The following is a 24564-nucleotide window of genomic DNA, read 5'->3' on the forward strand; positions in this document are numbered from 1 at the left end:
TCTTTAGTAGCAATTTTATTATATTATTTTATAACTTATGAGATATTTCTTTAATTACTTTATGTACAAACTTTTATTTTTCACCATAGTGTTCATTATGGTAACATTATTCTGAGACAATATCATAGTTGTAATTTTGCAGTTTTATATCATGTTAGTTGGTGGATTATTAGGATTATTTGTTGGAGGACTTCTAGTCATCATTGATGCAACCTATGGTAAAAGAATTAGTATAAACTTCTTAACTTTTACAAGCAGTTAAAGTCATATAGTATGTATACAAACATTTTGGATGACTTGTTTCCTTAAGAATTCACTTGTGGCTGCAGATATGTTTCTATCATTTCCCATTTTGCATTTCACATATCCATACAGATTTGCACCATTCAAAACAATTGCAATACACACAAGTAGTAACCACTTAAATTTTAAGCTAAACAGAGCTCCTACAAAGAACACTGACCACAAAAGCGGACAGAGGATTAAAGCTAACCAAAATATGCGAGCTTCTGTTACATTAATGCGGTTCTGTTGAACACCCTGAAACACAGGGTACATAGTAGACCTTGTACATTATATCATGTAATTACAATTCTTTCTAAAGGCTTTGTTTTACAATGAATAGTAAATTCCTGCATAAAATTCTTACATAGAAAGTCTCAAGGCTAAAAAAATATGAATACTGGTAAGCCTTGACCTATTCCTTAAGTAAGTGAAATCTATATTTCCCAAAACATAATGAACAAAAATATGTGTGATAATTGAACACTGATTGGGCAACAGTACTTGGAATATCTAATCTTTACAAATATGAATTAAACAAACCTTTCTTGATTCAAACACCCAATGACTGTTTCCATTATCATCCACATAATTCCACCATCTGAGGCCAACCATCAGTCTTCCAGTAATATTTTTAACAGTCCAGAAATCCATAGATAGAAGTAATACAACAGTTACAAAACTAGCTATAAAACTATTTGAAAACCACCCACACATCATATAAACTACTATTGCTGCTATTCTGAAGGCTAAATGAAACATGGTGACGTAGGGATGTCTATAAAAATTACAATATTTCATAAACATTAAACCTACTATATATGTAACTTTCTACTTGTACAAAAGTCTTATAGTTCATATACTTGAGTTTGTTGTTATTTTGCCCTGCCTCATCCTCCTCCCCAAAAGCAATTGTATCGTCATCCATTAGCAAAGGAACCTAACAATGAATACATTAGAAATTCAAATGGTGATTAAAAGTAGTTTACACAGGGCATTTCAGACCTATAGATAAAAAACCAAAAAAAATACTGCAATTTATAAAAGAAACAAAAATACTATTATAGTACTTATCATTTTGTCAGATAATAACATATGTATATTTTCCATTAATTTTGTTATTTGCACCAATTTTCTTTAACTTTAACGTAATTCTTACATTAAATATGTAACACATATTGATACTCTAAGAGCAGATATAACAAATACGCTAATAAGGAATAATAACATATGATTCACACTATGATTAAACTGCAAAGCTTATAAGAAACTAAATATCTTAAGCAGGATTGATTCACAAATCCTTATTTCTTAATTAATCCATCCTTTCTTTTCACTTTGCTTTCTATGAATAACTACTGAATTAAACTCATACTTCTAAAACAATCTGTACATTCATTTCACCATCAGAATGTTAACCAAGAAATCTAAAAGCCTCTATTAAGGATTCTTTCACACGAAAAGATAATACAACATAATTAAACGAACGCATTCAATTCTCAGTACATGAGAGGGTCATGTATACATACATGAGAAACTATTAATTACATACGTCAATTTGAATTATTGTTCCCTACGTATATACGTACTGAAATTCAAGAACGTCTATAACGGTTCTTCCAATACTTCAGTGTACACTATACCGATACAAACAAACAATTATAGTATGTTTGACAATCGAAAAGTTTAAAGTCTAATAACAAAAAAAACTTGGCGTCAATATTTAAAAATCCAATAGGTTGAGATGTTCACCTACCGACGCAGACGCCATGTTAGAACGTTGACGGGACTGCGATAGACGTCACCGACTCTCCTTCCTTCAACAATCATGGCGCCATGCGCGCACGACACAAGCTGCTAATTATTCGACTTATCACAGAGCAAACAAAACTAAACACTTGAATTATAAAACATTCACTTCGTAATCACAATCCACCCGTACGACTATTCAAAGACCTTCGGCAACCGGATCGCGTGCCTTGCAAAAACGGCGAACTACTCGCGAAACTTCTGACTGTTTGAACATAGTACCACGTGACTAGAGATCTCGCAGGGATTGGCGGATCGAATCTCGCAGTTCCATTGGACGATCGTGTGAGTTACATGCTCGTGAAGAGGTGCCGCGAATACGTAGAAGCAACCCCGTTTTGACGGCGAGGGCGAAATGTTACATACACTTACTACATCAAGAAACTTCAGCTACGTTGCACATTCGTTCCGCCTCGTGTAGATATTTCGTGTGTCTTAGTCAAAAGTCATAATTGAGAACAATGACGGAATCTGGTGCGACGATCGCGTGTGTTAGTGATAATAAAGAAATGGCAATAGCAGCGCCGATGAGTGCACAGTGGTAGTAGTGGCACACAGTAGCGGAGTCAGTGCCGGTGACAGTGGTGGTGGTTGAGATAAGTACGGGGGACTGAGTGCTCGACAGCGAGATTTTCTGTTCCACGAAACAGATTCTGGCTGGACTGTTCGCGTTAGGGAGGATATGATATAGTTCGAAGTGACAACGACTGGAAGACTAGTACAATGTTAAAGGATTATTCACCGATCACACAGGCGCTCTTAGGAACGTTATTTACATGGGCTCTCACCGCAGCGGGTGCCGCAGTCGTTATTGTGATTCGAGGAAAACAAGTGAGTTACTCTTTTTCCTTCTAACACTTTTCTGGCTATTCAACTATGAAAACATCTGTTCGAGTCGTTTCTGTTAGTAAAATTAAGATCAAGTGAACATGTTGGTTTCTAACCTTTTTTCCATGAAGCGTGTCTAACCTTATCCGAGCGTAATGAACTTCCTTTGCGGGAACTGCCCCTTTTTGAAAATTTATCAATTGCGATAGCAGTTAATTGTAAAGCAATTTACTTAAAAACTGTGAATATACTTATAATTGTTCTTTTAAAAGTTTCTACAATGCACTGCTTCCAATTACATGACAGTAGAATGATTAATTGAAAAAAATATATTTTATTTCGGAAAGTTATAATGAAATCTTAAATTCCGTGACCTTGATAAAATTACTTGTCGACCATGACATTTATTTCTTGATACGAGCAATTTTTTCTTTCCATATCATTTGTTATCATCTAATGTACCGAGATAGTGTTACGATTGTTTGCATTGTGTGTTATACAAACTCATATAAAATTCAAATTTTAATTACATACCACAAAATTCGACTTTGCTGAAGAATATTTCAATTGTAAAGAAAAAATGTCTAACATTTGTTCACTACTTAGTTTTAGTATATTGCCCGCATGACGATTCGCTATTAATCAATAGAATTAATTAATTACTACGAGTAGTCGTACAACGCGTTGAAATAAGAGCTCGTTAGACGAGATCATTTCAACGTTTCGCGAGTTTCGCAGTTTGCTGACGCTCGTATTAAGAAATATAACACGAACGAATGATAGTCTGTAAAAATACGATATTTCATAGACGTCACAATAATGCTATAGAGAGAAAAAAATTTAGAATAATAAATGGTTGTTTGTTACAGCGTAAACTGTTGGATACCAGCCTAGGATTCGCGGCTGGAGTGATGGTGGCAGCGAGTTACTGGTCGCTACTGGCACCTGCTATCGAGATGGCGGCAAAGAGCAAAATTTACGGATCGGAAGGCGAATACGCGTTCGTACCGGTCGGAGTTGGGTTTCTCGTAGGCGCGGCTTTTGTTTATGGGACGGACGCGTTGATATCTTCCCTTGGCATTCAGTCCCCCAATGTGCTTTTAGCTATGCAATCAGTCGGTACGAAACAAAGGCGCAAGATCTTTGAAAAACTAAAGAGTGAGGAGGATTTAAACGATTATGATCCGTATAACGAGCTACAGATATCCGGTGGGAATATATATACTCAATTTGAATCGACCACCATCGATGGTATCTCATTTTGTTTCTTGTTAACAATCCAGTACTCTCTGTAGGCTTGGAAAATGGGATCAGTTCACGATACACGCGTCTATGTCTATGTGTAAATGTCAGCATACACTTGTCCCTCTTCGCTTTTTCTATATGAAACAGACAATTAAATTGTTCAGGAATAAGCTTTTTATAGAATTATTGTGAAATGAAGATTCGTATTTTCACTTCCTTTAAATATTTTTTGACCCTCTCACTTTTGTATTCTTGGTATATTATTGCTTATTCCTGGAAAATGCATAGCATTATATGAAATATTCAATGTTTGCAGTATGTAGATAGTAACTTATTGGAATGTCTGTTGCCATTAGTTGCTTTGCACTTGTGCACATAATAATAGCTTGTGCATGAACATGTTTGTAAATATGTGTGGAACTTACAGACACAGAATCATGAAAATACAGAAAATACTGCGCACAAAAACACTACTTTAAATATAATTAACCAATGTCACAGCACAATATACTTTTATTTCTAAAACAAACAAGCGAAGCAAATTAGCAATAAACTTTAGAATGTACAGTTTTTGATTCACCTCTAAAAAGTTCCACAATTCTAGAAAACTGATCTTATTAATCCTGCCTGCGGACATAATGATCAACAAACTAAGAAACAAATTCGGAATTTAAAAAGTGATGAGCTTTATTATGCTTTGTTTTAAATAAAAATAAAAAGAGTGGTTTGTTTTTGGTGACACTGGGCCAAATAATCTCCAAAAGGTAAAAATTAATATTACACTTTAATATTATTATTGACTTTGCATTCTTCAGGTTTCTACGAGCAAAATGCCAGGAGACGTCAAATTGCAAATATAAATAGACCAGTGGAACAAGGAGAAATTGGAGCAGTATATGAAGATCCTAATAATGAACAGAAAAACAACCAGTGGAAAAGAGTTTTATTACTTGTTGTTGCTATCACAGTACGTATAATTTATTCTTAGAATACAAGAACTTTGTATGTTAGGTGATGTAATAAAACATGAATGTTATGACTTACTAGGTGCACAATATTCCAGAAGGACTCGCCGTTGGAGTTGGATTTGCTGCAGTGGGCAGCAGTACATCAGCAACTTTTGAAAATGCAAGGTAAGTAATAGACTTAAGTTACATTTAAAAAATTCGTAAGAACACATTTACTTTAGCATTAAAAAATGACTAAAATCTTGAGAAACAAGAAAAATAATCATTTATGAAATGGTTAAAATGCTTCCAAATATCATGAAGCTTACATTATTAAAAAAAAAAGTAATTATTTTATGAGCATTTAGAAAAAACTAGCTTGATGGCTCAGCGTTCCCAGCATTGATCGCAGTGACTATTAAGTGACGACAGTATTTCGATCAGACTTTAATACGTACAAACTGAAATTGCTCACTTAAATTAATCGTGGCTATTCAATTCATTGCGAGACCTAGATAGGTTAAATGCAATGGTAGCGGGATAACGGATTTCAGCTATCAGACGCTTTTGTCTCAACTAGATGCATTTCGACTTCGTTAATATCTAAATTTAACTCGATCCTCGTTTCGAAACCCGTTACTGATCAACCAACTTTCACATTTGTATAAAAAGGAAAGAAGTTCGAGTCGTTCAAGTTTTTTTCACATTCCATGAAAAAACATCCAATTATTTTTTTGCGAGCTGCAACAGTTCGCAGAGTGGACGATAAAAACGACAGTCGCATATCTGTTGAACGTGCAGACTATAATTCAGACAGAATGCAGTAGATGGCAGGAGCGTACACTGGCAGATCGTTGGCACGGGTTAAGGCTCGTCGCGTGATAGGAGGTCCCCATGAATGAGTTCTATGGTGGTCGCTCGCGAGGGCCAGCCGCGGGTGAAGTTTATTGGCAGTGGTGGGTGCCCGAGGCGAGGGGGAAGGGCACGTGTGGCCCTGGAATTCAACAAGCCCTAGGCGCCGCGCATTCCATTCCAGCTTCCCGCTTTCCCCGCTTCGTCTTCTCCTCCTCAGACTTCTCCCGAACTCGCTCTCCTTACCGCCTTACGCCTTTGACTTTGGAATACGACGATGCCTGCTCGCCTACCTGCTTGTACATGATATACAACTACATCAAATAGGTGTGACGTTATTTTCCTTTTTGCAAAAATGCATTGCAAATGTAATATCAATGTTATTGATGGCAGCATCTCGTATCTTTGACCTCATCTTTTTTCCGCGTTCCTCTTTCTCGGACAGATATACTAGTCGTTTAAACTTCCAACGAAAAATTGTCCAGCCTCATTTGTATGGACAATACGTGAGGAATTTCAACATACATATGTGTACGCTTTATATTGTGCTTACTTTTTTTTACGAAAGTGAGTGTTTCTTGATTTATGCCGCATCTTTTAAAACGCTATGTGTTATCTTACGACTAGGCATACAAAATAGAAGGGGAAAGCGCATGTATGATTATTATCATAGGTAAGGACGCGCACGTGTCAGTCCACGTGCACGTAAATAGTTATTTCCGATTCTGGTAGTCGAGAATCATCATGCCGAATACGTTTGCATTGTACAGTTTATGGACGTAATTTTACATAGGGAGCAATACGAAACACTGTCGTTTTTTAATATGAAAATATAGGTGACGCGTTGTTCGCAATTATAGAATACAGCGAATAATCTGTGCGAAGTCGACTTCGCTTCGGATGAACCATCCATGTCAGGCCTGAATTTCGAAGCATTCAAACAACAGTGTCGAACGTCAGGGAGTTAAGATTACGAGTGTTGGGAAGCCATTAACAATTCGTGGAATGAATGGACCGTGTCGGCGTTTTCTGTTGCAGCGATAATTAAGAAATACGAAGGAAGAATGAATTTCAGTTTCTTTTCTACACCTATGGCGTAGATATTTTCACATATTTGTTTATCAGCCACGTGATTAGCTTAAAAGACCGGACAAATAATGGACATTAAAGTTTCAACGACTCCGCGATTGTGCAGACCTCGGTGTAAAATAATGCTCGTCCCGAGGGTATTTTGTTTATTCTTATATTCGATATGATAAGCGAAGAAGCAACGTAAAGTCAGTAACGCGTAAGTTTCCCGGTTATGAATGAATCGTTCGGTTCGAAAGATGACCCCGGCCGATACTGGAGTCGGTGCGTATCGCCACGCAGCGCTGGTGTTGTGCGTATATCGTTATCGGTGTGCGTGTTTCTTTGGGCGCCATATCATCGTTGAAAGGAAACTACGCATGAAAGTATATTTTTAAACGGGGAAATACAATATTCGGTCGCTACTCATTGTAGTAAGAAAAGGTATTTTAAATACTGTACTCTGGCACAAAAATAGTGAAGAATAAGAGGAAGTCTTGGTTTAGTGAACCGTTCGTGAAATTGAGAAAAAAGGCGTTTCTTTAATTTAAATATAAAAATAAACCTTTATTAATTCCTTTAATTTATCAATATGTGATGGGATTTCTTATTTTCTTATTGAGGTATTTTTGATAGTACGCATTTATAAATTATTTAAAGATTCGTTCACATGCTTTCGGAATATTAATTAATCGTAAAAGCTATTGTGCTGAAGTTTCAGTTTCAGTTATCATTGCTAATATAATGAGAGGAAGCATCAATTTCATTCGAGAAAACACAGATATAAGAAATTTGTCCTTTAAATTGAGGTTTTTTTGTCACTACAATTACTGAAAAGTCAATTGTGATAGAGAAGTGCTGGAATTCGAGATAACTAGCAACAATCGAGCGGAGTGATCGAAAGGTCACGAAAGAGAAGATCGATCGATTCGCGATAAGGGAAGAAACGTTCCTCCCAAGTAACGCGACCTGTTTCGAGGAGCAAACCAAGAGCGCGCGTCGTCGCTCGGAAAATCACTCAGCCTTGAGCATTTATCGACCCAGCATGCCCTTTTGTAGCCCAACTCGTTCGTAACGAGCGACATTCCATTCTCACGATGATTGCGATTAAGCCCGTTCGTGTCCTCTACGTAGTTTCAAAGGTATCGAAACAACAGAATCCTCGATCGACTGTATTCTCCACTTGGAAACGAAGAACGATAATATGGAAGTACTAGATCCATTTCCATTTCCTATCTGCGTCAATCTCGCCACTAAGCGTGATATATGTCTACCAGCGGCGTAGAACAAAAAATGCTAGCTGAAGGAGATCGTTGGCACTGTGTGTCCGGTCAAGGAAAACGTCGTCGAGGCTCCGTCATGGAAATGAATTTTTACGCAACAGCTTTGCGTTAATGTTCCAATCTCTTTAACTGGCAGCTCGTGTCCTTTCCAAGGAAAGATAATTCATTCTCGAGGTAGAACGGAGGTAGAACAATCCCCAAGTTCCGGTTGCAAAGGCGAAAGTATCATGAATGAAACTACGTTTCGTAGTTTGCGCCGGTGCCGGTGCCGCTCACATTGGTCGCGGGAAACAACCGAGAAAGAAGGGAGAACTAGAGTGAGGAAAAGAGAGAAAGACGCGGCGGCAGGTAGGACGGTGGAAAAGTGGGCAGCCGATAGGAACGACGATATTTGCACTCGTCAAACGCTCAAGGAGATCTGGTACTGAGTCACCCTCGAAGCTATGCGGATTTTTCGCGGAATCTGGGTCCGTCCTTTCCTTTTTTCGCATTTGAAATTTGTCACTCCACCAGCCGTTCTCCACCGATGGACGTGAGCGTTCTTTATTACACCGTGAAAATACCTGTTTAAGGTCTACGAACTGCCAGCCTGACTGCCCGCCGTCCGCTCCCAGTCATCCTTTATAGCTCGTTCGCATTTCAACGCGATCGCACGAATCGATCCGCGCGCGTCTTCGTCGATTCCCAGAAATGTTCGTTTACACTCGATCGGCCGCGCGTATATACGTGCGCGCCGAAAGGGATACACGTATATACATGGAATTGATCTCCGAAGCGGTAAACGAAGAAACGTTAGATAATGTTCCGGAAGACCAAGCTTTGGTGCACACGAATGATATTTTGTCGCGCGATCTCGCTGCGATTATATGTTTTTCTTTGTTTTCCCAATTATAAACAACGCAAACAAACATAATCGCAGAGAAATCGCCCGTCACAATATCGCTCTTATGCATCGGGGCTAAATCGTCCATCGTCGGTCGAGTTTTTGTCCTACCTCGTCTGCGGAGCCCACTATTCGATAGCGTTGAATTTCGCGAGATCGGGGGACTCCATCTTGGTTCACCGATAATCACCGCGAAAGGATTCGATTTGCATGTACCGTCGAGTTCGATTCTCCTAGTCGTTTTTTAACGCGATGGTTAACGCAATAGAGGAAATGGGGAAGAGGATAAAGCCGAGGCGGAAAAGAAGGAGAAGCAGGAGAGCGAGAATGAGACAGAGAAGGAGGCGAACGAGGGTGAGAGCGATAGCTTGCGTAAAAACAGAGGAACTACGGAGTGCCGGGTTGGCGTGGCACGTAGATGAGGTGGTGCTATGTTAAACATGGCGCCGGACAAAGCTGCCGACGAAACCACCTCATTTCAGTGCTATCCTCCTGTCTGTCTTATTATATACCGACCCACCAGTGCTCGCCGCACCGCGGTCCCTCTCTGTCCTCTTGTCTCTACTCTTCTCTTTTTGCCTCCTCGCTCTCTTCTCTATCTTTTACCCTTTCTCTCGACTCCTCTATCTCTGCCGTCCTTTTTCGACTTGGACTCCAACTCCGGCCGCTTTCGCCTCCTCTTTTCGTTTACCTTCGAAGCGTTATAGCGCCGTCTACCAACTAGAAGCGTCGAGAGAGCCACGCGATAGTTGGCAACTCGCTTCTCACCCTAACTCGCTTAGCCACTGTGCCTCGGCGACGCTCGGCTCAACAGTATTTTTAGGAATAATCAAACTCCGGGAATACGATATCCCCCTTTACGTGCCTAGGCTAGAGGTAACACAGCGATCGTCGTCTGTAGCTAGTTACCGCGCAGCGAGCTTATTCAAACTCACTGCTTATTCATTCTCGATCATCTTTCCTTTTCGTTTATGAGCAAAACGTTACATCCTTGGTAACGAGAACGAATTCCACCGTTTCTTCATCGTTGCACTTTGTACCCGGTGCTTATCACACGCGGAAAGCCAGTTCTGACGTGTGTTAATAGCGACGGAAGTCGGTTACGATATAGTACTTCCCGCTTAGCCACCGTGCATAGTATTATAAGTGCACGTGCGCCGTGGTAGGTACGCTGGCCGCAACTCGGAACCTCCTCCGCAACAAAGTGCCTTCCGTTGTCGACGAATTTCACCTCCTAACCTGTTCTCCCGCGGAATCGCTGTCCGGACGATTTTATGCGAAGAGAACGAACGCTTTTACGATACCGATTAACATGTACGCGTGTGGAGGATGGATCTCGATATGGTATTAATAAGGATTGCCCGATGATTTTTATGAAAGACATTATGCGATTGAATGATTGTATTTTATGATGCACTGGTTTAAGCTCATAGGACATACCAGAGATTCCAAACGTATGAAAGTATTTATTTAGGTACTTATCTACGTAGTAATGGCGACGTTTTAGATGTTTTAGAAAATGATGTGGTAGGATTGTGTTACAACTATGTTACGAAATTTCTTTTTCTTGACTTTTCTATTAACATATCGCATACCTATAACGAAAGTGACGCAACTCAAAAAAGTATGCTCGATTTTCAGGGAAAGTGAAAAACTATTTGTATGCAGTAAATAGAACTAATTGCTAGACAGAATAATACTCCTTGAAAAATTAATATGATACGTAAGATTAGTATCGGACGATTTTTAAGACTTTTTAAATCGTGTAAACCTGAATGATTTCGAATTTTTTCTTTTGTTTGCGAAGTTCACTTACTGAAATTCTTGACAATCAATAAAGGGTATTAACGAAACTTCTTCATGGTTTCAACTAAAAAATCAGGTTTTACTTTCCTATGTAAGCGTGAAAAAACTGTTCTCTGCTCTAATGTACCCAGAAAAATTGTAGGACGCTAAACATTAGCGTGGCAAAATTCCTTTGTTTATATAGGTAGGTATTACTTAAATCATTTTTTATAACAAAATCGCAGTAATTTTATACTACTGTCGTTACACCAAATTTGCAACACTAAGATTTCTAAGAATATTAATTTACACGTTAGAAAATCAATTTCAATATGACCTTCCTATACAACAAATACATTTTGTGTAAGTACGAACCATCCTCGTTGATTCTTCATATAATCATTCAGGCAGAGCCGTTTACGGGCGAAAGATTCTGAGAACTGGACTCGCGAGACATTCTCTAAGCTAGTGACACGCCGATACTTTTCTCGGCTCGTATTTCGCGTTCGTGCTCTCTTCTCTCCTTCCTTTTGCTCGATATATCCCCTCCTTCCTGTTTTCCATCGTCTCCTTTGTTCCTACTCCGGATTTTTGCAAACAATCGTTCCTTTAAATACCCGATCGGCCGATTTCTCGCGAAACTGACCGGTCTCATATTCCAGCGAACGCGCGGCGAGCTACGATTTCGAAAGTCCGACGAACCGACGCGAGCCTCTCGCGAAGGGAACGCAGGACGCCCGAAAACCTCGCAAAAAAGCAGAAAAGGCCCGATCAAGTGGACAATCGGTGAACACGTTTGTCATTGTGGCTGCCTCCTGTTCGTTCTCTATCTCTGTCTCTCTCCCCTCATCTCTCTCCCTCTTGCCGCTGTTCTCTCTGTCGTCTCTAGTCGGTTAATTCGTTTCTCTTTCTCTGGCATCGGGCGATGCACCGGCGCGCACGGTGCAGCGACTTTGCAATGCTTGGAATGCGGCGGCATTACGCATGCGCGCCGCGTACCTTACTCGGAACAGACGAACAGCCGGATCCGTTATGTCCCTCGACGACAACCTCAAGATCATCCGTACAGACTATTCGACAAACTAGTGCCTTTTTGCAAATCAGAGCTGCCCGCCCGATCTAGTCGCGACTCGTTTCTTCCATCTGTGTCCCGTGGCTCGCGATGGACACCTGCCTTCAGAATCTCGATCGCGAACGCGCTCTCCATCGCCTCGAGTCTTCTTACCGCTGGCTGCGTCGCAATTATTCCGTAAGCTAATCGGAACGAATAAAAGAACGTTCTCTGTCTTTCTCTCTCTGGATACTGAAATCGGTCAGTCGAGGAACGAGCCAAACGCTTCGGTGAAAATGTTCCCGAGAAAGGGGTTCTCCCTACCAAATGGAAGAACCCGGGGGCAAGGGGTGAGAATTCGAGCGAGATTTCTCGAATTTGACATTAGAAGGCGAGTAGCGGGGCCGAAATTGGCGTAAAAGAGGAGAATTGATCTTGGTCTTATGATTTTATGGTGTTAGGCCGTAGCCGGTGGCCTCGGGAGTCGGAGCTGAGAAGAGCCGGAGAGCTCGCCTTGGCGTTGGTGGAATGCGGGACGGGCAAATCGCGGTCGGCCCGCTTGCGCCTCGTTCCCATGCATTCCTTACTCCCTCTCTCGTTTCTCCTCACTCTCCTACTCTCTCGTTCTCTCTCCTTCTCTCTCTCTCCCCCTCCGTCTCCCCTTTTTCTCTTGCTTGCTCCTTCGTTTTCTCACACAAATGCGCTTGTACGTGTACGCTTGTCTCTCGTTGCTCCAACTCGCCTCGTCTCTCTTCCCAACTAACATCATACACGAGAAATGTGTGCGAGATACACACTGGTAAGAGGAGGGAACACATATGTAATAGACGAATTTCCGTCTCTTTCTCTCGTCCCCCACTTGTCTCTGTCTCGCTCCCTGTCCCTATCCTTCGTCTATCTCTATCTGTATCTTTCAGGTTCACCAATCGTGTGGCCAGTCCCTCCGACAGAGATTCTTCGTGTTTCCTTCAGGACCGTTCCTCCTCGTCCTTTTTACTTCTCTTCCTCCTGTTTGATTTCCTCCTACTCTTCGGTCGATGTATACTTCTTTTGGAAGTCGAGACCCGGCACGAAGAAGTCCTCGTTATGGTATTACGGTCGATCGAATTTCGTTGCTAGCTGCCGCGGTAGTTCTAACCGGTGATCGATGGAATTTGTCCTGGCGAATGCGCGAAAACCGCAGTGTCGCGCGTTATCCGCGCCAACGACCTGCCTGACGATACGACCCCGTCCTCGGCGAGACAAAGCAGTTTGTAAAACGAGCTTTCTGCGATCGAGCGTTTAATCCGGCCGAGATCTGAGCGTTGGTTTCGTTTCGTGACCAGCGTTTCACGGCGGTCCCTACATTTTCCCTTCAAGAACGAAGCTCCGAACGGCCGATCGAACGCTCACGGAATACCGCGACAGACCTTGATCGACGTTGAAGGAAAGTCGAACCGTGGCGGTCGTGTCGGATGTTTCTACGGTCGAAGATCCCCGGAAAGTAATCTACGATCCTTTCGGTCGTTGCACGACCACGAAGGCGAGGATAGGTGTTGCCACGTAAGGACAACCGCGGGCTTATGGAATGCAAAATGGCGACTGCGGTGCGTTCAACGAAGCTACTCGGACGCCATGTTGGTACACACCGGCAGAGTGTGCTGTTATGTTTGATAGTCCGTTAAGTTCGACGGTATCAACGTTCGCGGGTCTAATTTCCGTATTTTCATTAACGAAGCAAATTTTTATGGCTCTGCTCGGCAGACCACCAACCTAGCGCCCAATCGAATATGCGTATATAACGGTGTAGCTGTGATACGAGTTTAACTACGAGGATCAAAACACACGCGTGCCACTTTTTTTTTATATAGATGCCAACCAGTTTCGTGGGATCTCTTTTCCTCTCGCTAGGAGAAATCTTTGATTTTCGGCTCGAGACAGCGCGACGCCCTCGCGCGAAATTCCTCGAGCGATGTAGCGTTCCTGATTTAAAAGGCCTTTGCGCGGCGATTTTGCTCCACTTTTCGAGACGTGAACGCTTAAATCTCGTCAATCCACTGTCACGAGTAAATCATTAAATTGTCGCTGGTAAATGCCTGTTAGGCTATGAAAGAATTTAGAAAAAAAAACTTTATGAATGAACGTCGTTTCAAGGTTTCCCTCTCTCTTTTGCGAATTGCGTACAAGTAGACCGGCAACGCGTTGACGGGATAAACGCTTTCTCATCTAGAAACAAGCGGCGCTTAGGAAACACGAGATACCGGCTAATGGCCTTTTGAAAACATTACTTCACGTGCGCGCATGAGTCTTGATAATCGTAAACTGCTAATGTTGTTATCAACATCTCAAGAAAAGGGAAAGATTAAGCACGCGAGAATATGATTAACCCTTTGCAAAAGAGAAGAAACAAAGAGTAGACTTGTCTCTTGGAAACAGAACGGCTCGCAAAAGATCTACTTCCTTGTTGAAGATCTAGTAATACTTTCTCCCGGATCCTGAGCGTTAAGAAACAAATAGTCGTCGGTATCTTGGCTACCTTAGACTTCATCTTCTTTCTTCGTAAGATTATCTGTTCGCCACTTCTCTCCTTACTTACTGCTGCTCAGTCGTCTCATTGGTACAGTCGTGGTAGAATCTTAACCGCGGTCTCGCGGGCAATCGTTTATCCCGATATAAAATCAGATTAAATTTTACGAGGTAGGATATTGAGTATTAATACAGACACCCTCGCACTTCAGAAAGAAGAGAAACATAATTCTAGTCAACAACTTCTGGCTGACCAGTAATTCTTGGGTCACGCGGTAACGTCGACAACCTGGTGGGAAAGTGTTACCACTGGCTATCAAGAAACCGATAATGATGCTAGAGTAACTCGAACGTTATCGTCTAGCATCTTTAACGGGAAGGTAGGAGATGCAGAATAGACTGTCGGGATATGCACGAGACCGTAACAGTGAGCCCTTGAGTCATTATTGGTCGCTAGCGTTTCTCGTGTACCAGGATTCAGAGCTCGATGATTCCTGAGCGTGGACTCGCGGAGCTGCTTGCGATTCTAAATTAAACCTAGACGAGAAAATCGAACGTGTTTCGAAGCAGGATGTTCGGAAAGTACGTATCGCGAATGTGTCGAGGCTGGCCGAGTGGACAGTCGTCGGCCTACCTGTCTGGTAGCGCGGTAGACCAGTCGAGAATTAGCGACCCTGACCGTGGAAACTGGAAAGAAGTCAGGAAGGAAAATAAATCGACCTGTAGAAACACTTGGAAAGAGTGACAGAAAAGAAGAGAAGATCAGCGAGGCGAAGATCAAAGGAGGAGGAGGAGGCAGGGCGAAGGAAAGAGAGGAAAATATGAAGGTGCTGTCAGGGTGGAGGAAGGGAGACGATCATTCTTGGAACTTGGGTGACCTCCCCTGGTGCAACTGGCGAACAGCCGAACCCGACGGGTTAACTGTACAACCACTTATATACCTCGATGCTGTAGGAATGCGACGACGATGCCGTCCCATGAAATAACGCACTACACGCCGCGGCATGACATACCATGCCATGTGCTCGGCCTATAGAAGAGAGCGCGGCCTATACCGGTGATCTTGCATCGGAAGGAGGAGCTTGGATCGCGTCATTCATTCACCTGCTCGGCCACCTCGCCGTTCTCTGCCAATCAACCGCTGATCTATTGTTCCCTGGAAATTCTAACCGTTCGTCGATCGACGATCCACCGCGTCGGATCGCGGAACACCTCGCTTATTGTCTTCAGCGTCGGGATCAAGGGTTTTTCTGCTTCCCGTCGAACCTCTCCCTCGATCTGCGCCGACTCGCGCGTTCTATCGCGGTATATATACGACTTTTTAGTCAGCCGCATCCCGCCATCCCCTTTTTTGCCCCCCTCGACTATCGTTTACTCCTCAATTAAATTCCTCTCCGTGTCTATGCGAGTCCCGTGAATCCTATGCGATGCGAAAGGTAGGTCGTCCAAGACCTTAGTTACCGCATTCCTACAGCCTGTACGGTACGTTTTTCCTCGTCCCCCTAGTTTACCAGGTTTCCGATCTCGTCGAGCCATTCATTCGGATAGGTCTGTCTCCTCGATGAATCTTGGTACCGTTTTCTTGCTTCTTACGGCCGAATCGGACCGGTACAACGCATGATTGTTTGTCGAGCAGCTGTTTGCGGTTTGCTTCGCCGAGGATGACCCGTTGATCGGAAATTCCGAGGCTTTGCTGACCATTTCCCATTTTCTGCCACGGAGTCTTGAGGCCGTCCAGCAGACTCGAAGGTTAAAGAAATTACACGTGTGTACGGTACGGGAATGATTCGCTCGAAAGCGAACATTTCTTAAATTCCAACGTGGATTCCACGGTCGGTTCATGCATTCGTTCAGCCTCTCGATTTTTAAACGACGGTTCATCGTTGCTCGTGAGCTGGACGGAACACGTTTCGTTCCCTCGAAAAAGAGGGAACGAGGAAAGGAGATCGATGAAATATTAGAATAGATTTGATCGACAATTACGAGAAAATAAAATCTAGTGACAATTTAAAAGCCTCTAAAGGCCGTGAAGTGGCGGTGCAATAGGTGTCTTGTCTGCACTCGAGTGTTACGTATACGTACACGATCGTGTTGGTTCATTCACCTGCTGCGTAGCTCGCTCTCCTGTGTTCCCCGTACCTCCACTCTTGGCTTCTTTCGTTCAGTCTGTCTGGCTCCCTTCATTATACTCGACCGTACTAATCCTTGGGCCGCGGATCACAATTACCGATCCACCAAGTTACGACGATAAGACATAAGAAGGAAAACGGTTCACGTGTTCTCATAAATGAAGATAATTATATCAAAATTTATTGTCGAATATACTATAAAATTAATTAAAAAATTAAATGAAAACAACTTTATTTGAAATTAGAATCATTATGAGAAATCTAAAGAGTTTCTAGTGAATATAACATGGCGGTTGAAACGTTAACAACATTCTTTATCTTCTTGTAGCATAAAGTACATTTATCGCTTAAAGTGTGGCTTAATGTGCTTCGCTACTGTAGGTTAATTTTTTGCGCCCAAGCATGCATTGTGATATCACTATTTCTTAATCATTCAGTTTCTAAATCTACCTACATTCCTTTATCTGTTACCCATATTGCTAATCATAAATTATTGCGTACTAACATTCTTCCATACATTAGAACGAAACTTCAAGAAAGAATACGTAAAACACACGTACAATTTGTGCCGCAAACTTTACCCTTAAATATCTCTTAATCTTAGGCTATTAACCGTCTACACCCAAAGATATCCTAATAGCCTCAGCATGTGAAGTCCTATCATTTGAATGAAAGCTCCCTTACACCTTCGAATCTTCTCTTGTTACGCATAATTTCAAGATCCATTACATCTAATTCGCAATCACGTTCATCGATCACCCTTATAATAGAACTCGAGTTGAACGATGAAATGAAGGTGTTCCCAGCAGATAGGTTGAATGCCAGAGAAGTAAGATTAGTGTATCTACTAAACACGAAAGAGCGACTAGAGCAGCCGCTAGAAGCCTCGCAGCTCGAGCACTCGACTCGAACAGATGGAAAAATCTAGAGAATGTCGAAGCCGTCGACCAGTTTCAAGAACTCACCGCGACCAGGAGAGTGTGCAAGTTGGCTCGTGCAGTGTCACCTTGTCTCTTGAGTTTTATTCTTACCGTTCGATAGCGACGCGCGTTACTTTCGCGTTTCTTACCAAGATTATCGTCATTTATGAATACCTCGCGTTAACTAGCCTCACCTCGGAAAACCATTTAGCTCGGCTGATTCAATTACCTTGTAAGACTTATGACACTATAAATAAGGATCGTTTTCTTCCCTTCTTGTTGCAGAAATCTCGCCATCGGGATCGGCATTCAAAATTTTCCCGAGGGACTGGCGGTATCTTTGCCGCTTCAAGCGGCTGGAATTAGTACCTTGAAAAGCTTCTGGTACGGACAGCTCTCAGGGATGGTAGAGCCTCTCGCCGGCGTCCTTGGCGCAGTCGGAGTGACGCTTGCTGAACCTGCGCTACCTTATGCACTTGCTTTTGCAGCCGGTGCAATGATCTACGTCGTGATCGACGACATCGTCCCGGAAGCGCATCAAAGGTTTGTCCCACCAATCATAGCGCAAGTTACGTGCGAGGCGTGAATGAAATACGTTTAGCCGAGTCGTGACTCGAAATCTTCGAAACGAGGCCTGCTTTTCGACCGGTTCCGCTTTTTCCTCGTCCCCTGTCTCCGTTCGCCTCTCTCCGCTCATCCTTTCTGGCTACTTTGCTCGTCGGGTCAGAATTCAAGTTCTAAATCAGATACGAGGGGATGAAAGAGACTCGAGTCGATCTAAATAAGCGGGCTGAAGGGGAAGAGGGGCTGTAGAAAGAAATTCGTGCAGCGTGTTCGGTATACGACGAAATAGTGCTCGCGACAAAAAGGCAAGGAGGATGGCTAAGAAGGTAGATGCGCATATACGGCGTATTCGGGAACGATTACGGTACAATGGTGCGTGACGGCAGTGGCGTAGTTAGGCGCAGCGTCGGTAAAACGGACGTAGCGAATTTCTTTCCCAGGGCCGACGGCCTAGCTGAAGCCGCATTGTCATTATAATTGGCTTCTTTTGTATTTCGCGTGCGATCTAACCGCCCTGCCCGGATGCCCGAGTACCGTACGTACACTCGCGCGTTGCTCCTGAGATAGTAGTCCTCAGCCCGCTCCCTCGGGAACCCTCCCGGCTCCGGAAAACACAAAAGTGAAAATGGATCCCCCCTACACGGGTGAACCGTTGCTCGACCTCCAAGAGGCAACCAGCGTCAAGCCAGCTCGTGCTCGCGCCGCGTGTGATCTTTTCCAAAAGAGAGACCGAGGGAACGGAGGGACTACAATGCTCGCTTTGCTTTCTAGTTTAGCGGGACGGTAGAGCTTCTTGAGAAAGGTAAACGCGCGCGGAACCTATTCTCGAGGATCCAGGATCGACGCGGTATTGAAAGGAGGAGCGCAAAGGGAAGAGAGAAAATTTGCGAGCTTCTCGTAACGAACGATGCGTCGTCTAAGATTAGGGACCAAAAGAGAGAGAGGGATGGGAAGGGCTTTCGTTTCTGGGAATCCATTTTTCTCGGCGAATTCTCGGAACGGTCGCTCCTCTCGTCATTTGCATGGCTCTGCGTGTGCTCGGTGAAAAGGAACGTTTCGTTTCGGCGCGGTGGTCTTGCGGCTAACAGCGATCGCCTATTTTTCAAGGCGACATCCCAACCGAGGGAAATGAGCTCGTCTCGACGTCTGCCCTGCCGAGATAGCTCGTGATCTTTGATCGACGCGACAGCTCGCGAGCGGGACGCGATAAAAATTGGCCGAACGCGTCGCGGAAGCTTTCTTCTGTCGACGCTGCTGAGACAGCAATACCGCGGATGTTCGTAGCGACGAGACGGTAATGGGTAATAAAAATACAAATTTCTGAAGCATACCGAAAGGAGGTATTTACTGCGCGGATATGATTGATGTGGTAGAACGCCCACCGAAACACAACGGCACATTTCACCGGCCGTTAAAATTGATGGCCGTGTATAATTTACGAAATCAACAAGCCGTGACGTGCAATACCATGTACACGCGTGTGTGTCTTGTGTGTGCTTAATTCTTACTTATGCCGAGAAAAACCCTTTTATTTCTGACTATCCTGAGGAATCCTTTCTCTCCGGTCGCTGACGCACCCAAGGGCTGCTCGCTGACGCTAGCTTTTCCTGAATCAACTCCGTTTCCTAGCTCGATTTTCCGATCTGCTCCCCGATCGTGCCCCGTCGAATCCATCGGCATTGTCAGAATATCGACCTACTGTTCTCCCCATTCACATCCACAACTGTGAAAAGAACGTGTGCCTGTGCTTTCATAGAGGAGATATTTTTGAAAGAACATGTTTTTCTTACTTTTTGATTGCAGTGGGAATGGCAAACTCGCCAGCTGGGCTGCCATCGTTGGCTTCTTGGTAATGATGTCCCTAGACGTGGGACTAGGGTAAATCTGTGCACGGCACGGAATTAGATAACACTTACCGCGAACACGTAAACGATTTACCGCCCACGTTTTTTTTTTATTCCACGAAGAGATAAATTCCTTGCTGACCTTCCAGATTATAAAGTTTCCAATCTTTTCTTGTCAATCGTGATTTTGTCTGCGTCGAACGATAGCATCGCTTTGAACGCATTCGAAGTTCACGTATTAATTGATGGGAATGACGATTCATTGTCCGCTGCGATTAGAAAAAATAATCGTGACTATCAACAGCAATATTTGTTCGTAGAACAATATCCATTGCAATTCTGAGCGTTTCCTGCGTCGAAACCATCGAAATGTGTCTTCCATGAATCTAGTCTTCGTTGATCCGATTCAAAAGTCAATTAGATCAATGAGACGACGACCTTCGGCGACGCTTTAGAAGTTTCTACGTCGTATTCGCTGCAACGGACGGAAGCAACGAATGCGCGGCCTCAAGTTTCAATCGGGCATCGAGATCGACTCGCTCGGGAAACATTATTCCTCGAATCTTGTTTTCGTGCGACGCTAAATCTTGAGGTCGATGCATCGTGGAGCACAGGCCGGGCGTCAATAGCTACACACTAATTCAGTTCACGTACAGCGTCGAGAAAAACGAGGGTAATTGCTTCTCTGCTTCTCGAAGTTTTTCTGCCGTCAAACGGTAGCGCCGGAGTCGCTAGTTAATCATTCCTTGCGACGGAAAAAAAAAACAGAATGAAAATCCGAAAGCGATACGAAGCACAGTAGGCTCTCGTATAAAGCGCGGTGAAAAAATTGTGGTGACTCCCGTATAACGCAGCAAATCAATTTCAAAGCGCTGTGATAGACGGGGATTTCCACTTGTGCACGAACTTTTGTGCGGTGAAGTGTACTTTTGAACACATTGGTAATGGTTTAGCCCCTCTACAGCTCGATTTTTTCTCTTCTAGTGAATGGTATATTATACATGTGCATTGTAAATAGTTCTCGTTGGAAAAAATAGGTACTAAATAATTGAATTGATACACCTGGAGCACATTTTGCAACACGAATCTAAACCGTGTAAAGAGAGTTATGTAAAAATTTGTCTGAAGTTCTAAAGTGGCAAGTTGAAACTTGTAAATCAATTTTTACACCATTTTTTTTTACAGGGTTTAGATCTAGTAGCCCATGTACTTGATTTGAATACAGGATATCTCACGAAAAAGGACTAATGTTTTACAAGTACTACTAATTCTCAGAAAGCATACACATGAATATACAAGGTGTCCAAAGATGATAGGAGAAACTGGAACATACAAATTTGTTGAGAAAAAATAAATCGAGAAGTCCTTTACTGCTTTTGAATCTCGGATTCCATTTTCGAGAAACAAACATTTAAAAACTGGGAAGTCAGCATCCCCGGCGCACCATTTGAATCGCAGACGGCTGAGCGCGCGACCACACTGAACACATGACATAAGAGAATCACGCGTAGATGCTCATTTACTTATAACCATGCTGGTGTGAATAGACCTTCAGACATTTAACATGTCCTACGTTTGTTTTAAGAATTGAATATTCTATGTGAGCAATTGCCACGTAGAACATTTTTTTTAAACAAAAAACAAAATGTTTTAATTTTCCCACTTACGCTACTTTCTACAAGAACGCTTCAATTATTAGTGTTCATAATATGTGTTCAAATACGTTCCTACCCTCTTAAATGCATTTTTGATACCTTTTTATTAACGACCGCATTTATTCTCCCGCATTAAAGGCAGTAATTATCCGTTCGTGCAAAAAGTCCTCAGTGTTAATTGGCGTCGAGTAAATTTTTTGCTTTATGAAACCCCACAGCAAGAAGTCAAGGGACGTGAGGACAAGAGATCAGGATGGCTAACAGATCGGCCCCGACCGACCTATCTATCGATCTTCACAAGTACTATACAAACGTGATTTTACAGTTCGATCAAAATGAACTGGAGCACTAATCTACTAAATTATTTAATTCTTGATACATAGCAGAACGTCCTCCAGTAACGTCGATGGTTCGTTTTGTAAAAAATGTAAGTAGATTGTGGCTATTAATCGATAAAATAAAAAGAATGACCCTAAAATATGATCCACAATCATCATAGTCCACACATTAATAATCCAATTGTACTGGAAAGAAAAAGTTCTTCCCCCATGAGGGTTTTCATAATTCTACACATGTTTATTTGATCTGTTAGAAGCACCAGCTCTTATAAAGGTGCTTTTATTCGTCTATAAAATCTTTCTTAAAATCCCTGAGCCTTGCCTGCAAATGTAATAAAGACTGGACACGATAAATGTCATAAGGCTGCTGACTAGCGTCTTTTAAAATTCGGTGCCTAGTTGATCGCGAGATACCGTGCAAGTTCTCGATTTGCCTGACACTTATCCATGGATTTTCTTTAATGCATTGAAGAACGAGTTCCTCATTTCCAGTGAAACGCGCTGTCCTTGGTCTTCTTGCAGTGGACTGATCTGAATTAAACTGTCCATTTTCTCGCAGGTTCCATATCACACGTATACGCATTTTCTATGTATGTAATAGGTACTGTGTTCGGGAATTTATCACTGTCCCTCCAAAAAGACATTTAAAATGTTGAAATACCAAGTAGTTGACGTATAGACTCAGACACCTCAGACACCTCAGACACCTCAGACACCTGGCACGGAGCCACTTAACAATGTGGTATTCGATTAAAATTGATTACGCATTGCACATAGAAAATAAATCGGCGAAATAGTTTTTCGACATTTTGGCTGAAGAAAAGGATACGCGTCAGCGTCACACGCCAGTGAACTACTTGGCACGAGACGCCACCGCGTCTCCTGATAGTCCTATGCTGCTACAGAAATATTGCAGTTGCATTGTACGTATAGGTACTACAAACATGTAATATTTCGCATTGGTACATGTTGCACATCTACACTCATCGCTATACCTACTTAAACTTAACTATGTACACTTACATGTAATTATTTACATTTACACTTAATTATTTACACTTATGTTTAATTATTTACCCTTAAACTTAGTTTTGTGTGCAGTATTCTAAAAACTGTTCGAAATAAACATGTTCAACTATACAGTTACAAAAATGTCGCCAACAAAAAATGCATACTGCCATCTACTGCTCAAATAATGTTGTTACAGTTTACAATAAAATTTGTAACGTAGAATAAGATAAAAAATTCAATCGTCGAGATTAAAGGATTACAATGTGTTATCCAAGACGTGTACCTTTTTCACAGTATGACGATTTCCACCGGGACACCCTGTATATTTATTTATTAATATATTTTAAATGAATATGAAGGTTCATGAAACTTTTCACACTAAAAATTATTCAGAAAGAATAATATTTAAAACACATGTACATGCACCTTCAAGTTACATGGCGCGACAAAGAGTAATTATCAGTTTCATTTTTGACATTGCAACTTTTCGGAGTCTTATAACAAAAAATGTGTTCTCAATAATATAGGAGAGCCTACTGTGCATACCATAGGTACCCTTGATTGGTGAAATGGGATTCGAGATAGTACGAGAAGCGTTAGTAAAATGAATGAAAGTCTTATGAAGCATTTGAAATGAATGTATATACGTAAAGATAATCGCAATCGATTCCTTACATTTTACACGAGTTAGCCGAAAACGATTTTCTTTAGTAGGACCGGAGGATTGTGAAGAATCGATGCGGTTTTCTGTCGCATTACGCAAGTGTCCTTGTATCTTTCTCAAATAAGTTTTCTCACGAATAGTCTGTTGCACGTCACGCACGCAATCGCTTCGAGCATGCTGGGTAAGTGCACGCATATTTATTATGCCATGTCCGCGATATATCCTTTCCAATTGGCTTATCGTTCGATACTGAGTCAATAACACAGATGCATGGACGTGCAATCAATGCGGTGTACTCCTAAACACACCCATACACACATACCTATAGGTGCATTATTTTAATGTTTAAATGCATAAGTATTGACTGCTTTCTTGCAGTTCTTTCGTCTATTTAGATAGTTTTACATACTTAATGCAGAAGAATTAATTTTCTTAATCTGCTCGTAACATGTCGGTCGAGCGTAACGCGTATCAATAGATCATTTTTTCGTTGTATGTATTCTCGACGCTGAACACCTACTTGTAAGATATAGAGACTGTATTTTCATTACATCCGCGTAGCATAAGTCAAAATACGTCGGTATCGAGGAACGAAGTTCCTTTAACATGTTCTGTGCCACGTGACCCACTAGTGACCCAGGATATTTTGTTAAAAGTTAAACTTTAATCGTGGGGTAAGTTTATCCTGGAATGTGAAATTAAAATAAGGTGAACGTCACAAGCTGAATATATGAAAAGCTCAATATAAAAAAGCTCGGTTATAGTTACGTCTACTGATCACGAGAACAAACGCGAAAAGGTAGGCTATTCTGCTCCAGAAATTGGACCGAAAAGAATGAACTAGCTACCTTGGGAGTGAATGAAAGAGAACAGAGATTTTCACTTGTATTGACGAAACAAA

At 42.2% G+C, this 24564-nt stretch overlaps 2 protein-coding genes across 15 annotated transcripts in view; one reads left to right on the forward strand and one right to left on the reverse strand.

The window, feature by feature from the left end:
* Positions 1 to 2149, reverse strand: LOC143179999 (putative Golgi apparatus membrane protein-like protein CG5021). Of its 4 annotated transcripts, none has more exons than XM_076379490.1 (5): positions 2039 to 2149; positions 1146 to 1222; positions 826 to 1060; positions 286 to 528; positions 1 to 213 (listed from the first exon to the last, which is right to left on the reverse strand). In XM_076379490.1, exons 1-5 carry the CDS (start codon positions 2051 to 2053, stop codon positions 145 to 147), a joined length of 639 nt encoding a protein of 212 aa, XP_076235605.1. In that variant the 5' UTR covers positions 2054 to 2149; the 3' UTR covers positions 1 to 144. The 4 variants fall into 4 exon arrangements, with proteins under 4 accessions (XP_076235605.1, XP_076235604.1, XP_076235606.1 ...); XM_076379489.1 differs by having other exon boundaries at positions 286 to 540; positions 2039 to 2147; XM_076379491.1 differs by lacking the exon at positions 2039 to 2149 and adding an exon at positions 1872 to 2027 and having other exon boundaries at positions 286 to 540.
* A 479-nt stretch (positions 2150 to 2628) lies between these two features.
* Positions 2629 to 24564, forward strand: part of Zip48c (Zinc/iron regulated transporter-related protein 48C) — a 58790-nt gene continuing 36854 nt past the window's right edge. For 8 of the 11 annotated variants that reach the window (XR_013002061.1, XR_013002058.1, XR_013002062.1 and 5 more), the window contains exons 1-5: positions 2629 to 2922; positions 3789 to 4170; positions 4980 to 5131; positions 5212 to 5297; positions 17873 to 18130. Coding sequence is in view for 4 of the 11 variants with exons in the window: in XM_076379487.1 (XP_076235602.1) it covers positions 2815 to 2922; positions 3789 to 4170; positions 4980 to 5131; positions 5212 to 5297; positions 17873 to 18130 (986 nt within the window). In the remaining 7 variants the exon portion in view is untranslated. Of the gene's footprint in view, positions 2923 to 3788; positions 4171 to 4979; positions 5132 to 5211; positions 5298 to 17872; positions 18131 to 19258; positions 19467 to 19954; positions 20189 to 24564 lie in introns of those variants that run through there. The other 3 variants (XM_076379485.1, XM_076379488.1, XM_076379486.1) reach the window with 3 other exon arrangements.

The sequence above is a fragment of the Calliopsis andreniformis genome, chromosome 5, assembly GCF_051401765.1.
Source record: "Calliopsis andreniformis isolate RMS-2024a chromosome 5, iyCalAndr_principal, whole genome shotgun sequence".
Lineage (NCBI taxonomy): Eukaryota > Metazoa > Arthropoda > Insecta > Hymenoptera > Andrenidae > Calliopsis > Calliopsis andreniformis.